This window comes from Neolamprologus multifasciatus, chromosome 23 (assembly GCF_963576455.1).
Source record: "Neolamprologus multifasciatus chromosome 23, fNeoMul1.2, whole genome shotgun sequence".
Classification (NCBI taxonomy): domain Eukaryota; kingdom Metazoa; phylum Chordata; class Actinopteri; order Cichliformes; family Cichlidae; genus Neolamprologus; species Neolamprologus multifasciatus.
Genome location: NC_140460.1, coordinates 472,068 through 494,256, shown reverse-complemented (window position 1 = coordinate 494,256; position 22,189 = coordinate 472,068). Strand labels below are relative to the sequence as shown.

The 22,189-nt window shown below is 41.3% G+C and overlaps 2 protein-coding genes across 5 annotated transcripts; one reads left to right on the top strand and one right to left on the bottom strand.

Moving 5' to 3' along the window:
* Positions 1 to 278: 278 nt before the first annotated feature.
* LOC146490591 (dynein regulatory complex subunit 11) lies at positions 279 to 6,644 on the bottom strand. 2 transcript variants are annotated; one of them, XM_085152162.1, is made up of 19 exons: positions 6,468 to 6,644; positions 5,771 to 6,098; positions 5,557 to 5,676; positions 5,247 to 5,429; positions 5,079 to 5,150; positions 4,796 to 5,001; positions 4,612 to 4,696; positions 4,411 to 4,533; positions 4,209 to 4,284; positions 3,049 to 3,155; positions 2,839 to 2,925; positions 2,696 to 2,757; positions 2,534 to 2,616; positions 2,079 to 2,186; positions 1,799 to 1,998; positions 1,386 to 1,472; positions 1,139 to 1,316; positions 812 to 1,050; positions 279 to 565 (listed from the first exon to the last, which is right to left on the bottom strand). In XM_085152162.1, the coding sequence occupies exons 2-19, from the start codon at positions 5,975 to 5,977 to the stop codon at positions 455 to 457; spliced, it is 2,334 nt and encodes a 777-aa protein (XP_085008288.1). In that variant the 5' UTR covers positions 5,978 to 6,098; positions 6,468 to 6,644; the 3' UTR covers positions 279 to 454. The 2 variants fall into 2 exon arrangements, with proteins under 2 accessions (XP_085008288.1, XP_085008287.1); XM_085152161.1 differs by having other exon boundaries at positions 6,492 to 6,644.
* Positions 6,645 to 7,919: 1,275 nt separating this feature from the next.
* alkal1 (ALK and LTK ligand 1) lies at positions 7,920 to 21,849 on the top strand. Of its 3 annotated transcripts, XM_085152200.1 has the most exons (6): positions 7,920 to 8,581; positions 8,861 to 9,142; positions 11,061 to 11,114; positions 11,643 to 11,723; positions 13,953 to 14,026; positions 17,922 to 18,882. In XM_085152200.1, the coding sequence occupies exons 2-5, from the start codon at positions 8,872 to 8,874 to the stop codon at positions 14,015 to 14,017; spliced, it is 471 nt and encodes a 156-aa protein (XP_085008326.1). In that variant the 5' UTR covers positions 7,920 to 8,581; positions 8,861 to 8,871; the 3' UTR covers positions 14,018 to 14,026; positions 17,922 to 18,882. The 3 variants fall into 3 exon arrangements, with proteins under 3 accessions (XP_085008326.1, XP_085008324.1, XP_085008325.1); XM_085152198.1 differs by lacking the exon at positions 7,920 to 8,581 and having other exon boundaries at positions 8,588 to 9,142; positions 17,922 to 21,849; XM_085152199.1 differs by lacking the exons at positions 7,920 to 8,581; positions 17,922 to 18,882 and having other exon boundaries at positions 8,588 to 9,142; positions 13,953 to 14,485.
* Positions 21,850 to 22,189: the final 340 nt, after the last annotated feature.

Genomic DNA, 22,189 nt, shown 5'->3' with positions numbered 1-22,189 from the left:
TTCAGAAGTAAGGATGAAGAACCTGCATCTAGATCTTCTTCTTTGTATGGAGGCCATTTTTAAGGTCGGGTTGCTAACAGAGGTGCCCACAGTCCCGGCCGGGCGTCCACCCAAACATGACAAAGCTGAGAGGATAAAATCCGACACCACGCGAGCGAAACGCAGAAAAAACGAACACGCTGCAGAAGTGGGCGTCCGCGTTCCCACGTGCACGCTGGAAAAAAGACCTCCCAACGTTTTGGAAACATTTTACTGACATAAAATCATCAAACTACTGCATTCAATCAAATGTAGGATGCTAATGATGTGAAAACGACTGCGTTCTGTTTACAGGCAACACCTGCACACGAGAGAAACTCAACACTGCAAACAGTGACTGCAGCTTAATGCTTTATTCCTGCAGCCTCACCGAGGGTACAACTCACACACTTCAGTAAAAGACAACAAATAAAGATCATTTTTTTCCTTTCTTCTTGGTATTTTTGTCTTTAGCTGCTTCTTCTTCTGCCTTTCCTGACGCAGCTTTACTTCTTTTCTTTCCCAGGGGCGTCTTTGCATACCAGCTCTGTTGGAAATGGAAAGAAATCCTTTTATGATTTTAATGTCAGTGACAACAATACTGTCAAAGATTGTAAATGTAAGCAAATCCTAAAGAACTTAACGACCTCTAACAATCTCGTGTTTGACCTTTCGCACAGCTATAAAGTGATCCGCAGAACTTTCAGTCCATTCTGAGCCAGAGTAAAGACAAACTTCAATATCTGCTCCTCAGCCTGTCGTTGAGTCTTCACATCAAAGACATCCACGTTACCTTCAGGGCCTCCTCCTCCTCCTGGAACACGGGGTCAATCTGGGCTAACGGGGCGATAAATTCAGCTGCAGTCAGCGGTCGTGTCGCCTGCTGGAAGACTCGATGTTTGGTAAGAACGCTCTGAATCACTTGGACGATGTGTCCTGGAGTATAGCCGTCAGAAATCTTTGCCAGAGAGCTGAGGTCCAACGCCGCGGTGCCTTCACCTCCGTGTTTTCTGATCAGTTGCTTCCACAGGACTGAAGGCAAACAGATCGATTTTAGCACGTAATCGAAACATCGTTATATTCATCACAAAAACATGAAGTTTAATTGTCTCGTCTTTACTGCGTCTGGAGCCGTAGTCGGGTCGTGGGATGAGGAGGATTTTGCTGAACATTTTGCACAGAGACTTGATCTCGGCGCTGTGCGGGTCTCGAGTCGTTCCTACGATCAGAACACGATCCTCCCCTTTGATCAGCTTCAGGAACTTGGGCAAATCTTTCTTCAGCCGCTTCGGGTCCAACTATTAACCACATTGAGAAATCAGCTTCACAGCGTTTGTACACAATAATAGTTCGTTTGTCTGCTTTACCTCTTTTTCCTCTTTGGGGATTTTCCTGTAGAACATTTTCTCTGCATCTTCGATCCAGATCACTGACGGCTGCATCAGTCTCGCGACCTGTAAATGATTAGCAGGAAGTTACGGTCCAAGCAGGATGCAAATGTTCAAACATTCATGTGGTGATGTCGTTTCTGCTGCCAGCTGAACACAAGTCAGCCTGTTCTTTAGATGCACTCTCGTCTACACGCTGCATTTGTCTGCACACTGGCTTCTTCATTCTGCTTTTCATGTAAGTTCATTAAAGTTCTGCCTTCATAACTTTAAGTCTTTAAGATGATGACAGAAAAATCTGAATGCAGTCTGATTTTACCTTTTTTAAAGTCTTTAAATCACCAAATTCTTCTCGTTTGTGCTGCACACACAGATTAAAAGCATTGATTTACCTTAAACACCATGTGAAGCATCATGGCGAGCCCGCTCTTGCCCGGGTACTTCCCGGCCGTGTTCAGAGGAGACAGATCAAACAGGCAGGCGCCCGTCTCGTGGCAAACCGCGTGGACCAGCATCTTTTTCCCCACACCTGTGGGTCCGACCAGCAGGACCGACTTGATCAGAGGAGCCTTCTCATGAACCGCCTGAGAGCCTGAAAGTGACGTCGTATTATTTCAAACTGCAGATGTTTTCTGTCCCGTCGATGTGAAAGATCAGCGCTGGCTTTAATACCTAACGGCAGAACTGCGTACAGAGACATGACTTGTCGCACATCTGACAATGACGGCATGGGCTCGATGTCGTGTTGCCTCAGCGTGGTCCCCAGGTAGCTATAGTCACCTGGGCAGGATACAGGAAGTCACCTGTTTGTTAGTTTCACATCGACACAAATGTTCTGCAAAACCATCGTCATGAATAAATCATTGCATTACAAATCAGCATTTTATTTAATCTGCACTTAACTGAACTGTGATGTATGAATTTAGACAGTCGGTGCAAACATTACATCGAACAGCATCAGATTAGTTTTAGCAACGCGCGCCTGGTGACTGGAAGTCATAAACCAGCAGAGGGCAGCACATCCACACGCCATCGCTTCTACTTGAGCTCAGCGGTGAACTTCCTGTGGAGTACCAGCACACGCACACAGAAACAAGACGACCAGAGTTACAATTAGACAAAATTACCCAAGAAATCCTGCAGCTGAACGTCATGTGTCTGCTTCAGTAAGCCCTGCTCCACCAGCTCCTGGCACAGAGACTGCAGAGTCCTGCAGACGTGAATAAAAGATGAGCTTTAAATCTCTCTGCGTTGTGCTGAACATCCAATCAGGCTGCGCGTGGCCTCACCGATCAGCCGTCAGGTCTTTTTCCTTTTTCTTCTTCTTTCCGCTCTTAGAGCCTTTCTTCTTCTGCAGAATGACACAAAAACAATCAGGAACACGCTTCAAGGAGTCGGCGTGAACTGCGGCCGCCGTCTCTCAGGCAGGTACCTTGGCGTTTGCTTTCGTCTTACCGCCCTTGTCTTTGTCCACAGACAGCTTCCACTCAGCCAGTTCGTGTCTCATCTGCTCGTCGACCTGGTGCGAGCAAAACATCACCCGAGCATTACATCAAACTCTCTGTTCAGACCAAACAAAATGTTCATTTAAGGCTAAGCAGAAGCAAACGGGTGGATCGTGTTGCTGCAGCCTTCGCCGTACCTTCACTCGAATTTCCGCCTCAATGACTTTCCTCTTTTCTTCCTTGATCAGCTCCGGGTCGTGCATTTGGTTAAAGTTTCCGTACTCGCTGCGATTGTGCCAAAAGTCTGAGGATGACAAAAACGCACTGCAGACTAGTGCTGGGCCATATCATACCGTTCACTGTAACACCGGTATAATGTTGGGCGACGATAAGAAAATGAAATATCGCGATAGAATATGGGTAAAACGCGCATGCGCAGTGCCTTTGTTTTCATACGCACACGGCGGAAAAAGCATCGAAGCGACGGAGAATAAAAAGGATGAAAGTGGATCGTTGAATGAAACAGATGAACCTGAACTGGTTTGTAAAAATGCTGCAGCTTCACTGGTGGAACTGGTTTAGCTTTCGTCCGTCAGATACACAACAAAGCACTATTTTTGGTAGAGCATGCTAGCGTCGTTATTACCGTGTTGTTTGGAAAATACGGCGCACTTAAAATCAATCCTTTGATTTTTCTGAAAGTCGACAGCGCCCCTTATAATCCCGTGTGCCTTATGTATGAACTCTGGTTGTGTTTACTGACCTCGAAACGATTTTATGTGCACGGCGCTCGAAAATCTGTCAAATGTTTCAGTACGACTTTGCTAAGCTACGAAGCCGCACCGCTTGATGGATTGTCGGAGCATTACGGCTATCGTAGGCGGAGCCTCGCGGAGTGATACGTACTGTGCTTCAACATAATGTTACCGTATTGTGTGTGTTTAACCTCTTTTTAAGTGTTGTGGATGTTATACATGGTTATGCTGAGGATATGTCGGCCAGTTTCCACTGGAAATGCCTTTTGGTTAAACTGTCAGCAAAGAATTTGCACTGTTACATTTTTATCTAACTTTAATGCAGATAAAAACAGCTGCTTGTTTAACTGAAAATACATTGATGTTGGTTTTTTTTGCATTAATAAAGTTGAGGAGTTGTAAAGTATTTTGTCTGTCGTGTCAATTATATCGTCAGTTATATCGTCATCGCAAATTTCGCCCTGCTCTACTGCAGACTCTAAGTATGCGCATGAAAGGTTGGTGCTGCTCATCAGGACGCAGCGTGGGGGAAGCGGTTCGTCATTTTTAACATTCGTCGTTTTTAACATTAAACAAACTCAGTGTTCAGAGCTGGACCGTACCTGCGTAGATTTTACTTTCAACTTCGAGGTCCAGCAGAAATGCAGAGGGCAGCATCGTCAGCCCCGCCTCCTCCACCTGATCGTGATGCAATGACAGCGATGAACACAAAGTGAAGCATTTTTGCTATATTCTCATCTAAGATAGAGTAATAATCATTTTACAGATTGTTCTACTAAATTAAAAACAGCGGTGTCTCCTCACCTCCTCCTCTTCCTTCCTCTTGCCACTTTTCCCCTTTTCCTTCTTTTCTTCTTTTCCTTTTCCTTTAGCTTTGGCGTTGGCGTTGGCCTCTTCTTCTTCCTTTGCAGCAAATTCTTCCAACAACTAAAAAACCCACCAACACCTCTGTTTACGAACAATATTAAAGCACGAATAAAACCTTTAAATCAGGCTGGATTCTACCTGCTGAGGGGTCTTTTCAGCAAAAATGAGGGCAGAACCTCCATCTTCTTCATCTGGGTAGTCTGGAAATGTTCCTGTAGCATTGCTGTGGAAACATCGACGAGTCAAACGTGAAACTAAACCGAGTGTGAAAAAGCTCCGTGACCAGAGGAAAACATCATGGAAACAAACTCTGCCAGCTTACCGGCACTCGGTGAACCACTGCTGAATTTGCACCTTCATGCTCTTGCTCATGTCGTTTCCTTCCACGTCCCGTAGCTGGTTCATGACGTCCACTGTGGCCTTTTGGTACGCCTCCTCGTGCTCCGTCTGTTTCACTCGTGTGGAAGCCTCGATGGCCTGGGCCGTCGTTTCTGCAGGGCGCGGCTCCTCATACTTTGGATCCATATTCTAGAACACAAACTCAGCACTCGAGTGTTTCCTTAGAAACATTAAAAAGTATCTTGATGAAGCCGCATTTTACCCACCATCCCCAGAAAAATCATCTCCTCCTCTCTGGCCATTTTCGTCCTCTTCCTTTGCACGTAGCCTTTCCACACCTGCAGTTACATTCAATTATCGCTGAGAGCATGAACGAGTGCTCGCACAGGAAAAGAAGATCGCATGTGACACGTGGCGTGTGAGTAACGACGCACCTTTTGGATGCGGACGGCAGCAGATTCAGCACTTTCTGCTCCAGGTTCCTCGATCCTGTATATGGTGTTCATATTTAAGTTTTTCATGTTGAACTTTGCCCTTTCACGTCCTTGTCGTGCCCGCTCTGCCACTTGAATAATCTTCACTGCCTCCTCTTGACTCATCTTCTTGGCCATTACAGGCTGTGGGGAACGGAAACACCTTCTGCGTGACGCCGACTCATTAAATGTAACAGTCGTTGCATAAGCGTGTAACAAAATGACAGGAACAAATTAAGCAAGAAAGCTTCAGGGCTGCTTTTCCACTCACCTCAGGAGTTTCAGCGACCTCCGCCATTTTCAGGATGTCAGTCAGCATGGCCTTTCTTTGCTGCACCTCTTTGCTGCGTTCACTGTGAAAATAGCGAGGGATGGGGATCTCGAGGTCGGCCTAACAGGACATCAGAGCAAACAGTGGTTACTATGTTGCCCTGGGCGTGGGTGAGGGGAAGCTTAATTTGGTTTTATCTTGAACTCAAACGTACAGGTATGAGCTTCAGATCATGAAGCACATCATCCATGTAGTGGTACTCTGAAAACTCTTTCTCCACCATTTCATTCTTCAGCTCCAACACTCGCCCCATCACACTTTCCAGAGCTGAATGAATAAATCGTCTCTTCTGAGGGTGGACCACCAGGTCATAGGCGTTCTCCAGCTGTCTGAAGACTTGGGTGTAGCGCACAAAAAGCATGGCCAGACGCTGGAAGAAAACGACTCGGTCTTTCTCAGGGCGCCGGGGCTCAGCTGGTAGCTCTTCTTCCAGCAGACAGCTCAGCTCTGACTGGGCCTCTGCCCACAGCTGGTTGTATGTCCTGAAAAAGTGGAAGCAATCTGATGAGTTTGTGCCAGAACGATAATCCTGAAAGGTGCATCATGCATAATGATAATAATAATAATAATAATGCAGGTCAGTGATTGTTCAAAGAATAATAAGAATAATGCTAATAACAACAAAGCTAAATATTTAAAGAGCAAAAACCAGCACACTTGTCAGCGCTGCTATTCAGCTGGATGGAGTCTCATTACTCATTAGGAAGGACAATAATAATAATAAGACTCTTTATTTATTCTATGATCAAATATGCCGCTAAATTTGAAATATCCCTGCTGTGATACTTTCTTTAGTTTGACTTATTGGGTATTTTCACGTTTTACGCACAACAAGCAAACATTAAACGAACCTCACTAACTTTTGAACAGGTTACCTTTGCGACATATTTTTGCCTCCGCGGATAGAAAACGTGTCTCTACCCAAAGAAAGGTCCCACAGAGCCGAGACTAAACCAAGCTTAGCTACAGCTAACGTTAGCTCAGCCCTCAGTGCGTGCTCTGTTTCCATAGTAACAGTAATACAGGAAGTCTGTCCTGTATTACTGTTACTATGGAAACAGAGCACGCACTGAGGGCTGAGCTAACGTTAGCTACAGCTAACGTACAGCTAAAGTACAGCTAACGTTAGCTACAGCTAACGTTAGCTGTAGCTAACGTTAGACAGTCTGTCCTGTGGTCGTGTTTCCCTCCGCAGTTTGAGTCGGGGCGCAGGATAAGTTGAGGATATGCTGAACACAACATAACTGATACGTGTCAAGACACCTTTGGGCTCCAGTTGAGCGCCCCAGAAGACGACCGGTGTTGTGCCAAAAAGTGATTGCTTGTATTTAAACTGCTATAAATAACTTGTTGATCTACAATATGTGAAACATATGTCAAATATATCCCTCGTGAATTATATCAAGTTATCTTAACCAACAAACAACATTCCTGTAACAAGGTAGAAGCCGCAATCACTTTTTGGCAGTGACTTTTATGTATCCTTTATTTATGCAGTTAAAAAAAAAATTATTGTTTACTTTAAAAATGTCTGTTTTAAGAGTAATCTGGCCAAGAAGACAGCTGAAATTGCAACAAATGCAAAAAATAGTTCTGTAAACATATTTTAAGTGGACAAAAGGAAGCTGATTGATTATAATTAAGTACAATAACACAGCTACAAAGATAATTGAGAAACAGGTAATTTTTAAAATTTTTGTATATAACCCCTTTGCAATACCTGTTCACCGAAGTCTATTTAGCAACATACGTAACGATGTTACACATAAAAAAACACACGGAAACATTGGAAATCAGTTTTTGGCACAACACCGGTAAGGAGGCAGTGGTGAGGTTATGTTCAGGTAAAGCTAATGGGGACCAACACCTGACGCACAGTGCTTCTTTTTCACGATTAATATAAAAACATATAAACATCTACACCAACAACAATAATAAAAACATCATCTGCCTCCTCGCGTTTGTGCTTTTTAAACCACCAATAAACACCGAATGACGAAATGCATCTAAAGCTTCCACACGAGCTCTTTACGCAACGAGGGGACGTGAATGCATGCAAAGTGCAAATGTGCATCTCTGTACGCATAAATAGAAGCCTGTTAATAACTGATTACACATGAAACAATGAATCAATCTGAAGACTTCACGCATTAATAGATTTGCCTCGTTATTACACTCATACAAACTTGTGTTTTAAACTGGACTGGAGTCACAGTTCCGGCAGCTGAGTCAGCAGGTGTGTCTGTATCAGATGTATCTGAAACTAATTACACCCTCCGTAACCCTGCCACACCTGTAGGTAAAGTTATACACGGTTGTTGCATGACTGTTCAGCATGGGTGGGAAAAAGCCGGATGGCTGCTCCAGGAGGCGCAATATCTGCGGCGCTTAGGCGGTCACAAGACTTGGACATCGGTGAGCAAAAACATCGGCACGCTGACAGGTCAGCTAGAAGCTCACATGCCCACAGATTCTTCACTTCTCTGCACCCAACATCCAACAAGTCGCTCTTTTTGGAAAAGTGGACACTCGTGCGCTTCCGCGCCACGGTCTTTGTCGGGTTTTTTTCTTTCTTTTTTAATGGAAGTTATAGCGCACGGAGGACTTTTTCAGATCTTCGCCCATTATTGCATCTATAAGAGGGTCGTTTTTATTTGCAAGTAGCCTGTCCCGTTCAACTACAACTAGTGATGTTTTTGGTGCGTAAAGGAGTGGCTCATGCCTAAGTGAGCGAGTGCCACTGGAAGAAATTACACCAAAGATGTCAACATTGCTTTACCACCCACTCAAAATCGATTGTATTACCTTCAAGAAGGTGGCTCCTCGTATAAATAGGAACGCATTATTTCAAGAAAGACGGCGGTGAGCACAATCTGTTGGCTTTCTCTCCTATCGGATCGGAAGAATTTGCTGAAGACAACTGTGTCCACCCTCCAGGACATACGCATCTTTAACTCCTGAACTAGTAAGTTTGAAGTTCAATTAAATGCATTTACTCTTGTATTAAACAAGGGGAAAGTGGAGATTTTTTAGAAGTTACCTATTTTATCTCCAACGTGCAGATTTGATTAATTTTGCTGTAATAATGAAAACATGAAGGACTTCAAATATCTGTGCTGATTCGTCCCTTCATGTAAATCATAATGCAAACTGTGTGTTTTTGGTCAGTCCAGTCAAACAAATGAGGCATTTCTGTTCGTGTGATGACTTTCATGTAACAAACCCCGTCTGCTCATGCTTTCAGACAGTCAAGTCATGCAGGTGGAAAGGAAATGGCACATGCTGCTCACTGTCTTCCTTCTGCTCATCACTTCGGGTCAGTGTATGAACAGCAAGGAGGACAAGCAGAAAGAGCGAAGGACCCTGTTGGATCTAATCTTACAGGTTATCAGAGACAGCCAGCAACGGCAGAAACCCATCTCCAGGCGCTGCAGCAGTGGACTCTTCACTTCAGCACAAGACATGAAGTTCTCCTCCCGGGAAAAGCCTTTCTATGTCCCTAGGCTGGATAACAGTAGACTCTCAGGTAAGCTGATAAGATTTATTTTTAGGTTCTGATGATGAAGGCATAATCCCGTTTTTACAGTTGGGGACAGCTGTCAGTGTTCTGGGCAGTGCTGCACGTCTTATTCAGGAGCTTCTTTTAGCTGAACTGGTTTGTTCGAGTTAAATTTTGTGTGTCGATGGTGCTCAGAGAGGTCAGCATCCACATCCGTCTGTCCTCAAGTGTCCAGCTAAATTTAAAGTGGTTCCCATGAACACAATGCAGGTGTGCTTCATTTTGAAAACCTGTTTTTTGACCATGTTTCTTCAACACGTGTTTAACTGACTGTTGCACAGATGGAGATGTGGATAGGCTAATTAAGGTAGGAGGGGCATGGTGATGCTAAACTTGTGAATGAGTCATTCAGCATGATTGGACTCTTTAACGTGAGTGATGAGCACCCAACATGCACACAGGCACTGTCCTAGAAAGCATCTGCAGTCACGTCTGCAGACAGAGCAGATAAAGCAGACTGGCTGTGCTGCGTCACGTACACGGCGTTGCATCAGTGATGGAGTGAAGAGCCTGTATGAGGAGACTATAAACACTGGACTTTATCTGGGAAGACTCTCCAGCGCATGTTACTGAATGTTGCGAATGACATTTATTTTACTAAAACTGAGTCGTCTCAGACATTTCAGTAAATCTGCATTAATGCTGCAACTCTTCAAATATCTAAAACCTGCAAAGAAGGTGCTCGAATGTGAGAAAGAAAAGGAATCCAGAAAATCCTTTTATGCAACTGTTTTTATCGCTTTAACAGACTCAGAGCAGTCGAGGGCTGTGCCTCGTTGGTATGTGTGGGAGTATATTAAGGGCTAAGTTAACATAATGTGCTGTTTATTTCCAATATCAGACTGTGTCCAACAGCACTATCAGTTAGATCCTGTTGTAGAGATGTTGTGCAGGCGTTATACAGCTTAAAATCTTGGCTCCAGCTCATGCAGTTGGAAAAGTACCTTTCAGACCACTGACTGGATGGAATTCATCTTTTGAGGATATAAAAAGCAGCACATTAGCAAGCGGTGCGTGCAACGCTACCAAAGATTTGTGGTCACGCAAGGATGGATGTTTTGAACACAACGAGGAGGAAGGAGAAACATCGATAAATCCACTGATGTGTGCGGCATACTCACCTCTTCAGCTACGGTTGTTTCAACAAACACGCCGTGAAGCCAGACACTTATTTTCTAGCTGGTTTTATCTGTTACATTGTTGCAGTTTTGGCAGCTGAAAACAGTGTCGACACACTCACTAATCCTCCACATATGTAGCTGTAATGAAAACCTGACTTGTGTTGCTCTTATGGGTTGTCTTCTGTTCGTCTTCCTAAATTAATTTAATTTCTCTGCACTCTTCGTGCATCTAAGTGATTTTCTTCCATATTTATCCCCCCGTAGAGCACAAATCTCTTGCTCGAGGGTTAATGTAGCTACTTACTTCTTCTGATGGGCATTAAACTCCCATACAATAATCTCTTTAGCCTGTAAGCATGGCCATTGTGCTACGAGACTGCTGCCTGTGTTGCCTGGGTGGACAGTTCATACAAACAGAGGTCCTCGGTGTCTTTATGAATACACAAAATTTCCCCAGAGTGCAAACTGTGGACAAAAACACGAGTGTGTCAATCAGTTGGAGAAAAACTACATTTGGTGCACATCTGAGGAACATAGAGAATGAATAATGTTCATTTATGATTCTGCAGTAAAATCCACAAACATTTCAAAGTTATTAATCATGCAAAGCAGCTGTGCATCGTCACGTAAAGCAGCGACACTGCTGAGATTCTTGAAACATAATGCAGGAGGGAGATTGTTAACACTGACGACCCCTCCGTCACTGTGGTTCATGCATAACTTTGCTCAGATGGTGAGAAGCTAACGGTGAGTTTCTTTTCCAGAAATCTTTTCCAGAGATGCAAACATGAAAGAGAAAATCATTGAGCATTTTGGAGGTAAGAAACTCGACACCAGAGACGACACTAGGAGCACAAACTCTGTCTCTAATGCAAGACCGTTTGTTTCTGACAACTGTCCCAGCATAGATGGCACTGATCCAGTGCAACACTTTACTGGGAATTAAAAACTCCTTTTCTTTCGAGCCAGCATACAGCCTGCTCAGGTCATAGAAAACATCACGAACACTGGGGGCTGCAGTAAGTTAAGAAAGGGTTGCTTGTAGGGCAGCTGAGAAACAGCACATGGTCTGAAGCTGACAGTATTAAGCTGAAGGCAGCGGCACATTAAGCTGATTATTTGTCTCAGGAACTATGTGCAGGGTTCATGAGTGATGTGAAAATCTGGAAGCTTAAATGTTAGATGTGCTTATAATTGAAGACTCGATTCCCCTGCACACTAAGGCCAGGCCCAGCTTTAGTTAGCACACGTCTGCTCACATTAACTGTAAGCTCAAGCTGAATTACACCTGCAAATAAGATTAAACATGATTGTTTTATCTGATGAGACCTTTTTCTGTTAAGCAGGACCAGTCAAGTTCTCATCGGAGTGCAAAACACACTTTCATAGAGTTTATCACAACACGAGGGACTGCTCAACACCAGCATGTATGTATGACTCCTTCTCCTGTTTCACGTGTTTACTGTAACATCTTAACAGTTTGTTCTTTTGGGTTGGAGTTGTCACACTATGACACTTAAATCAACTACCAGTCAAATCTGTTTATGAGTGCTAAACTCTGTGCTTAATAAGACAAACGTTATTGCTTTAAACTGTTCTTAAATTATAAAATCATTTGTGGATGAGGGGTATATACACCACCTCTGGCTAACATTTAGGGAGTAAAAACTGTAGCGATTGAGTCGGTGGCCTTTTCTCTGTATTTATGCCAGAAGCATAAATAGGGGATCACATCAGAGCGTCCAAACAATTCAATTCAATTCAATTCAATTCAATTCAATTCAATTCAATTCAATTCAATTCAATTCAATTCAATTCAATTCAATTCAATTTTATTTATATAGCGCCAAATCACAACAAAAGTTGCCTCAAGGCGCTTCATAGATACAGAGAAAAACCCAACAATCATATGACCCCCTATGAGCAGCACTTTGGCGACAGTGGGAAAGAAAAACTCCCTTTTAACAGGAAGAAACCTCCAGCAGAACCAGGCTCAGGGAGGGGCGGGGCCATCTGCTGTGATTGGTTGGGGTGAGAGAAGGAAGACAGGATAAAGACATGCTGTGGAAGAGAGACAGAGATTAATAACAGATACGATTCAGTGCAGAGAGGTCTGTTAACACATAGTGAGTGAGAAACAAACAGAAATCTGAATCACTGTCAGCCTTCTTTGTGACTGCGATGTGACCCACGGCCTGCAGTAACGCACTAAACTGTGATTTACAAGAGCAGAAATCGCAGCTACACTGGAAATGAGTTGTTCACTGTGGCGAGAATAAGGCACGCGGGTCCAGGGATCAGTGTTTTGAGCCATTTTATTGATTTACATCTCACCACACACCACAATACAACACACACCTGAGTCCCCGTGTTTTAACCTGGCGGGCGTGATTGCGGATGCCGTGCAGGTGCGTCCTGCTTACTTAACTTACTGGTAAAAGATAAAAAGCCAATTATATATATGTATGTGTCTATATATATATATATATATATATATATAGACACATACATATATATATATATATATATATAGACACATACATATATATATATATATATGTATGTGTCTATATATATATATATATATATATATGTATGTGTCTATATATATATATATATAGACACATACATATATATATATATATATATATATGTATGTGTCTATATATATATATATATATATATGTATGTGTCTATATATATATATATATATATATATATATATATAGACACATACATATATATATATATATATGTATGTGTCTATATATATATATATATATAGACACATACATATATATATATATATATATATATATATATATATATATGTATGTGTCTATATATATATATATATGTATGTGTCTATATATATATATATATATAGACACATACATATATATATATATATATATATATATATATATATGTATGTGTCTATATATATATATATATATATATATAGACACATACATATATATATATATATATGTATGTGTCTATATATATATATATATATAGACACATACATATATATATATATATATATGTATGTGTCTATATATATATATATATATATATATATATATATGTATGTGTCTATATATATATATATATATAGACACATACATATATATATATATATAGACACATACATATATATATATATATATATATATATATATATATATATATATGTATGTGTCTATATATATATATATATATAGACACATACATATATATATATATATATGTATGTGTCTATATATATATATATATATAGACACATACATATATATATATATATAGACACATACATATATATATATATATATATATATATATATATATATATGTATGTGTCTATATATATATATATATATAGACACATACATATATATATATATATATGTATGTGTCTATATATATATATATATATATATATATAGACACATACATATATATAATTGGCTTTTTATCTTTTACCAGTAAGTTAAGTATACTTTACTATAGATGCCACCAACAGAACACAGTTTAAGTATTTCACTATGAACCTGAGACCTCATGTCTACGTTACTATTCAAACTTTTCATGTTTGTTTTTACTGACATGGTTACCAGGGAGGCGTTATATTAACATCATGTTTTTCTCCCCAGATTACAAAAGATGTGCGAGATTGCTAACACGATTAGCGATGAGTCCACTCTGCATGCAGTCCTAGATATTGCATGTAAGTTTTTTCCTGCTTTCGTCATCATCCTCTGAAAAGAAAAGAAAACGAGGTTAGAGAAGACAGAAATATTAATTCAGAGGTCTTTGCTGCTTTTGGTCAGTTTAATCGAATGTGTGATACAGAGCTGAGGGGGGGGGGGGATTTTTCACGTAAGCAGAAATGTTAAATTCAACATTTCTTTACTGAAGAAGACTGTATGCTTTGATGACATGCTAAAACATTAGCCTGTCAGAACAGGGTTTAAATTTAGGTCTGTAGTGGAGTGAGCGAGTCAGAAAGAACAGAGACGCAGATTTTATACACTCAGTTCTCTTTATGCCAAAAATGCACATTAGAGCATGTAATTCATGTTGTCAAGCACATGTGGAAAAATGGCACACAGAGATAATAAGACGTCACCCGTGGACTCCTGCATCCACAACAACAGAAGGGTTCAAGTAAAAAAACATACACACACACATATATATACGTATATATATATATATATATATATATATATATATATACGTGTATATATATATATATATATATACGTATATATATATATATATATATACGTATATATATATATATATATACACGTATATATATATATATATATATATATATACGTATATATATATATATATATGTATACGTATATATATATATATATATACGTATATACATATATATATATATATATATATATATATATACACGTATATATATATATACGTATATATGTGTATATATATACGTATATATATGTATATGTGTGTATATATATATATATGTATGTATATATATGTATATATATATATATATATGTGTATATATATACATATATATATATATATACATATATATATATATATATATATATATATATATATATATACATATATATATATATATATGTATATATATACATATATATATATACATATATATATATATATATATATATATATATATATATACATATATATATATATATATATGTATATATATATATATATATGTATATATATATATATATATATATATATATATACATATATATATATATATATGTATATATATATATATATGTATATATATACATATATATATATATATATATACATATATATATACACATTTATGAACGTCACTGCTTCCCGACGTTCGTGGGAGAAGCGCCGCTCGTGTACTTCCTCACACTAAATCTATTAATACGACCGCTCTCAGGACAGAGGACGGACTCAGTGGAGTAATTTACGACGCTGTCGTTGTCAGGCCTTTTTAAAATTGATCTTCTGTGACAGCAGGTCTGAAGGGTTCACTGCCGTCTAAATGCAGCAGGGTAAATGCACACATTCAGTACAGGAAATTATCTGGAGAGTGATTGCTCTTACAGGGTTCATCTCTACAAGCGGTCATCTTGGTTCATCGGACTTTTCTGTAGTGGAGTTGGTGATTATAAATTTGAAGAGGCTGACACTTCCCAGCTATTCAGTTTCTCAAGTGAATCAGATAATAAGATCCTGTCGGCGCCGTGCTGGCGAAATCTGACAAATGTAACAATCAGAGGGAATATTACAGGATTCATTATGTCGTCATTCTGGTCATTTCTTAATAGAGATGTTAGCAGAATTACATCTTTGAGTGGAAAACAACAAACATTTGCATGGAGGTGAACGCGGAAGTATAATTAGTTTTCTAAATGCAGTTCCTGCTTTGCGGGGGCGTCTTAGCTGCGGAGAACCTTCTTCTGTTTGCCTTGCAGGGAAAATCTGATTTGCAAAATTTTAGTAATGAACAAATCTACTGTAGCCTAGCAGTCGTTAACTGTTAGCAGAGGAGCTTCAGAAAACCATCACGTTTGCAAATAGAAAAGAAATAGAGCGTGGAAGACAGGAAGAAGAAGACGCAGTGTGATGGCGTACAGCAGTGGTGCACAAACACGTGGGGAGTGAAAAGGAAACAGTCTGAGCCTGCTCCAGCTGAACTAAGGATGCCTCAGGGTCACCTGATCCTAACTGTAAGGAAAAGCCTGAATGTACGGTGGGGGTGTCTGTCTCCTGAATCCACAGTGGGAGCTGCTTCCACAGAAGACGCTCTGCCTCCCATTCTACAAACTCTGGGAGCCACAAACATGCAGTCTGAGAGCAAAGTGCTCTGTTGGGATGGCACTGTGCAGCGAAAGACACGGCAGGGCCTCGAAAACTTTATATGTGAGGAGACAAAACATAACTCTGTGTTTAAGAGTAAATAAGATCTCGTTACTATAAGAATATTAATATAACACAGACTGAGAACGAGAGAGAAACAATAGGGATGCAACGATACCAGTTTTTTCAAACCGATACGATACCGATACTTGGATCTGAGTACTTGCCGATACAGAGTACAAAAACCGATACTTCTACCACACACACACACACACAAATACAATGAATTGGAAGACAGGTTTTATCATATTCCCTGTCGATAAAAAATAAAATCTTAATAAAAATGACCACAAAAAAATTTCAAGTGAAAAATAAGCACTTCTGTTAAATTATTGCAGAGTCTCCACATTGTAATTTAACAAAATATCACTGAACTATTGGCACTGTCTCGAGCTTTCAGAATAATAAATAAACACTTCTGTTCATTTATTATATTTCATATCGCAGCTCGAGTATGCTGAGAAGACGGTTAAATCCTATGTTTTCCACGACCGGCATTGGCTGGTCATCCAGAGCGATAAAATGAGTCAGAGCCTCTGTTATTTTAACTGCCCGTGGATTTTCTCTTGACATTTTTCATCGCTTTTCCAAAACCTGAGTTAAAGTTGGCTGTTCCACACTGCTGACATTTTGTTTAGCCTAGCTACAGCAGCCTCCAGTTTCTCTTTTTTATCTGGAGCTGCCAGTCTCACTCACCTAACCCTGTGCCTGTTTAGCGTGGGATGTCCCCCTAGTGGCCAATCTAAAAAACTACAACAGAAATGACAAGCCACCCTCTGATTAATGAAATAAGTTGGTATCGGTTCATGGTATCGGTTAACTTTTACGAGTATGAGTACACACACATTTTACAGTATCGGCCCCGATACCAGTATCGGTATCGGTGCATCCCTAAGAAACAATGAACATGAGTCTGTCAGAGCAGAGAGGATGTTTCCGTCCGTTACTCAGTCTTTCAAACTGCACTGATTTCTTGATCAAATCACAGAAATGGCTGAAAATTACAGAGCCCCGCAGGGGACATGGGAGAAAAAAAAATTAAGACGGACTTTTGCGAGATCTCGCAAAACTTTTGCGAGATCTCGCAAAATAAACTCAGGATCTCGCAAAAGTTTTGCGAGATCTCGCAAAACAAACTCGGGATCTCGCAAAAGTTTTGCGAGATCTCGCAAACGTTTTAGCCGCATTCTTCGGACGCTGGCTCGAAGCCGACCGGGAGGTCGAGGCACGATGTGCCGGGAAAGCGGTGTTCCTCCCGGCTGTAGTAGGTCTCGACCTCCCGTTAGCTTCAAGCTAATGGGAAGAATGCGGCTAAAACTTTTGCGAGATCTCGCAAAAGTCCGTCTTAATTTTTTTTTCTCCCATGTCCCCTGCGGGGCTCCGTAGAAAATAGCTTTATTGTTATTGTTATTATATAACAATTAGTTGTATTGGGTGCGTTATTATATAATCGGCCCATAGACCCATAGACACGCCCCTGTTTGTGGAAAGCTGGGACGTAACACGGAGGAACGCTGGACGCCACTAAGGACACATTTTTAAAAGCTGACTTCCTCTGAAATTCAAGACCCGTCAAAATCCCCTTTTCACTAAAAAGAGCTTTTGTTTTATTTGTTTGTATTATTTGTTTAAAGGGGTGAAAGGATGCAGGAACGAGTTCATCCTCATCAAGGTTTTATATTTTCTTTTGATCGCAGGTCCCAGAATAACAGAAGAAGGATCGATGTGGTGCCAAGGAAGTGCCTTCAAACCCACAGCAGTCATGAGAACGTGGTTGTGTTTCTAGTGTTTCTAGTGTTTCTACTTTCTGTTGTTCCCGCTGTCATCGATCGTTGGTTGTTTTTGAGTGGATGTACCTGTATATACCATGTATCTGTAAAGAAATATTAATTTAATATTAAATGCACCTATTTATTGAGAAGGAATGTATATAATAATTTCACAGTCATTCAAAATTTGATTCTTTTTGGTTATCACAGGTTTGGATGAGGAAGAAGCTTCTTTTCTCATCCATGTATACGACTCCCACTGTTATATCACGCTCTGTCATTGACTTCATTACCTTTTATTTGGCACTGGAGTGAACTAAAGGCTGGTGATGATGCACTGCAGTACTGAACAATAAAGAATACTGAAGCACAGCATGTCGCCATCATTGAAGATGAGGGGAACTGGTGGAGAGCAGTGTGATGAGTAGAGCTCAGGATTGCAGCCTCTCCAGGCTGCAGAGGAAACACCGCTCGGTGTCGTGAACGAGACGAGTTTCATTGTTGTTGTTGTGGGAATACGTCTTTATGCTCCTTCTGGCCCGAGTATTTCTTCTTCTTTCAGTTTTCAGCACCTTTCTGACGCTCTGAACACGACCACCATTACTAAACTCTCCTCTAACTGCAGCTTGTTGCAAAATGTCTGGCAGATTCCTCGCTTGTCTCTGGCAATCACACACTCGATCTTAGCTGTCAGAGATCTTGGACTCAGCGGGATGTTGAGCAACTCGAGCTCCAAAGAACCAGCTTTGGATAAGCTCAGCAAAGGTTTGATGAACTCCTCAAGTAGTCACACGTGAAAGGCATTTTTCAGAGCTGTTGATAGGGAGAATCTAAATTAGCTACACGATGGCTGATGCTGGGCTTTGAAAACATCTGCGTACCGTGCGAAAGTTTCTTGCAGTTTACAAGTGCAATCAAGCAGGGAAAGAAAACCGTTTGATGAAAGTTTGTTCACGATAATCCAAATTCACTGATTGAAATGTGCTTTGTGCTCAGGCCTCAGGCCACCTGCTGTATCAGGTAACAGGCTGAACCGAGCGCAGTCTCCAACTCGTCTGACTTCATGCCAGAAAAGAAAGAAATGTTTTTTCTTCCAGAGCTTCTCTCGTGTTTTCTTTTAAAGCAGCAAACACTGAATGAGAACTGCAGGTTGTTCAGTGACGGATGGAGGCGTCCGAGCTGCTTTAATTGAATTCACTGTGAATTTCAGGGACGGGGGTCAACTTGGCTGTGGTTACAGTACAGAGCTCTAAACTGCTGACATAATAAAAAGGTCAGAAATCTATTTTTCATGTCGTATCGTCTCGTACATTACTGCTCTGAGAGCAGAGACAGTGATTGCTGTTTTTATTTGGGAAATAAATGATCCCCGTACACGTGGGGATGCTGATAAGCTAAGAAAACTTGCGCTAAGCCAAGATTACAACAGCTCTGCTCTCACGTCAGGATGTCTCTGCAGACTGAGCAGGAAAGTTCTTCTTAGGCTGGATCATGCATTATTCAACAAAGTTTGGCCTGTTGTGGGATCGTTAAAAATCATCTGCAGCCGACATCAGTTCAAAGGGTTGTGAACTTAAACTCCGTTGAAAATATGTGCGTGGGGGGGTCGGGTTGTTTTTGATGATGTACAGATCCTATCAGTGTTTCCAGCATGATAGGAGATGTCTTTGCTCTGCAGGGCAATAAAATCGGTGATAGCCTCCCTAACACAAATCAAAGTTGCTTAGGAACAGACGAATCTGGCTCAGAAATTTATGCCCCACCAAAAACCCGCACATTGTAAAAAAAGGATCCAGATGAAGCACTTCCTCTGTGGCGTTCTGTGCGGTAATGAACTGGACCAATTAGGCAAAAGGGTGATGTTTTCAGCCCAAACTGTAAAAGGATTAGGAAGCTAAAAATACTGCTCGCGCCCCACGGGATACACCGGGGATCCCTTTGCCTTCGGGCAGGCAGAGCAGGGACACCGGATCCTAATCTGAAGAGGATATCACTTATCTGGAGACAAACAGCACAGATTAGGAGAGGAGACAGAAGATGCACAGGGGACAGTATGTGGGAGGGCGTTAATACAATTACACACAAGCACCAAATCCTTCCTCTGGTGCCTCTGAGAAATGCTGCTGTAATAAATAGCAAATAGAGACCAAAGCCGTGCCATTTCCTTCCTGTCAGGCGGCTCCATCAGACCAGCGAGGAGAAACGTGTTCGTGGAGCCATCTTTAGATGGAGGCTGGAGGACACGTTGCTGTAAACTTTGGGCCTTGTTCGGATGTGATACCAGCTCGCCACGTGGATGCAACGCTCCGATTCCTGCAGTTTTGTTAGCCATTTGGCACTTACTAACACATTTCATGCTGAAAGCTAAATATGGGCTCTTATGACGTAAATGCCAAAGCCCCTGCCCCATGCACAGAGAACACTTTGATCCAACTGCTTGGACCCCAAGGCTTCATTCAGTCAAACCGCCTTATTTATAGTGACGCAGTCGTCCTGATGACTGTAAAATTGTTCATTGACTCACTTCATGTCTCATGATTAATTCATCTCTCTTCTCATGTCTTTTGCGAAATGCACAAATCCTACATGAGTCACCAATAATGTCATAATACAATCTTCACTGGGAATCTGACAGCTGAAAGATGACTGCATTGTCATCTTCATCATCACAGTCGAGTTCCTTCGTGGCTTTTTTCCATCGAGCCGCTGTGGGTTTGATGCGAAGAAAACACCTGTTTGGGGATTCTGCGACCCCTGCGCAGCCGGGGCCGGTCCGTGTGATTTGTTAAGTGCGCCGCCGCAGCTGTCTGTGCGCCAGCCTCTTTGATCGCGTGTCCTGGAGGTGTTGGAGCTGTCTTCCTGCCACCCCCTCTGCATGCCCCACACTGAGTGTGCTGCCACGGTTAGGACTGAACGCACCGATTAACTTCAAGGCATCTTTTTTCCCCCAGACGTGACATATAGTTAAGAGTTAATTTACGGTGAGCTCAGTTTGTTCTTTATGTGGAGAAATTACATAAACCTGTTTCATGATTGTTAAAAATAACATCAGCGATATCAATGAAAGTGATTTGCACACGTGGATCATTTAAATGTTTCTGGGGATTTTACTGATTCACGCCAGAGCCACAGACGACCACGATAAACATCCACAAGATGCTTTCATTTATTTAGCAATTATTCTATCTTCAATTCCACATGTAATTACAAACACTTCTCCACCTGTGCACGAAAACAATAACAGCTCCACGCGGGGCTGAAGTTAAAAGCCGAGTCCGGTCCAGCTGGAGGAACGTTTTAGAGGGTGAGGGAATCTTTTTTTATTCCAGGAAACATTGTGTTGCAAGTCATTTAGAAACGATCGAGTCTTGATCGCTGTTGTCCGACGGTGGATATTTTTATCCGAGACGGGGCTTCAAACACAGTTTCAGAGGCAGAGAAAAGCATTACCCACAAACTACAGACAAGCACGATGTTAAAGAGCTCTGCTGTGTTAACTTGTTGTTGAGACAGTGAAACTCACACTGATTTAATAGTCAATAAAATGTGACTTTAAAAACTGATAACGACCCATCTCATAAGTCACGACCCTGACTCTTTACCTCCAGTCCTGCAGGACTCTGACAGCTCCGAGGTGCACCTGACGTGCCAGGACATGTTTATGAGCTGCTGCACACAGACACACAGACACGTTTCAATTGTAAATGTACTCAAATACTGAAAAAACGTTTCTTTTTTGGGTTTATTGGTCTGGCTACCTGAGAACTGCCCCAGAGTCTAAAGACTTTGCATCTGGATGTGAGAGTTCAGTGATTTCTAACAGAGCTGGTCTGGTAACCTGCCATGGACGCGAACTTTGCAGAGAGTATCCAGGAGGCAGATCTGGTCCGTCTGGCATTAATTGTGGACATGCATTTTGTCACTGGTTCGTCTATTGGATCCAGCTTTCCAGCTGTTATTTCAGACAACAGAAAACAACATGGCAATAGCCACAGGCTACCTAACAGCCATAAACTGTGGCTGCACGTGTCCATCTCTTTTAATGAGAATGCCCCGATGAACAGAGCGCTAGCAGAAATCCTCGTGGTCATGTCCCTCTGAGGTTTGCTTGTGCAGCCTGTTTTTCATCTAGATTTTATTTATTCTTGAGCACCCTGTTATGGAAAAGGTGCCCGGTCCATCCACTTTAACTCCTG

Excerpts from the sequence above, each read along its gene's own strand:
- LOC146490591 (XM_085152161.1), bottom strand. The coding sequence starts at position 6,625 with ATGGAAACAGAGCACGCACTGAGGGCTGAGCTAACGTTAGCTGTAGCT. Across the intron at positions 3,156-4,208 it reads TGAAAGTAAAATCTACGCAG|ACTTTTGGCACAATCGCAGC; the intron begins GTACGGTCCAGC and ends TGTCATCCTCAG. Across the intron at positions 1,473-1,798 it reads TGCTTCACATGGTGTTTAAG|GTCGCGAGACTGATGCAGCC; the intron begins GTAAATCAATGC and ends AATCATTTACAG.
- alkal1 (XM_085152198.1), top strand. The coding sequence starts at position 8,851 with ATGCTTTCAGACAGTCAAGTCATGCAGGTGGAAAGGAAATGGCACATG. Across the intron at positions 9,143-11,060 it reads GGATAACAGTAGACTCTCAG|AAATCTTTTCCAGAGATGCA; the intron begins GTAAGCTGATAA and ends TTTCTTTTCCAG. Across the intron at positions 11,724-13,952 it reads GGACTGCTCAACACCAGCAT|ATTACAAAAGATGTGCGAGA; the intron begins GTATGTATGACT and ends TTTTCTCCCCAG.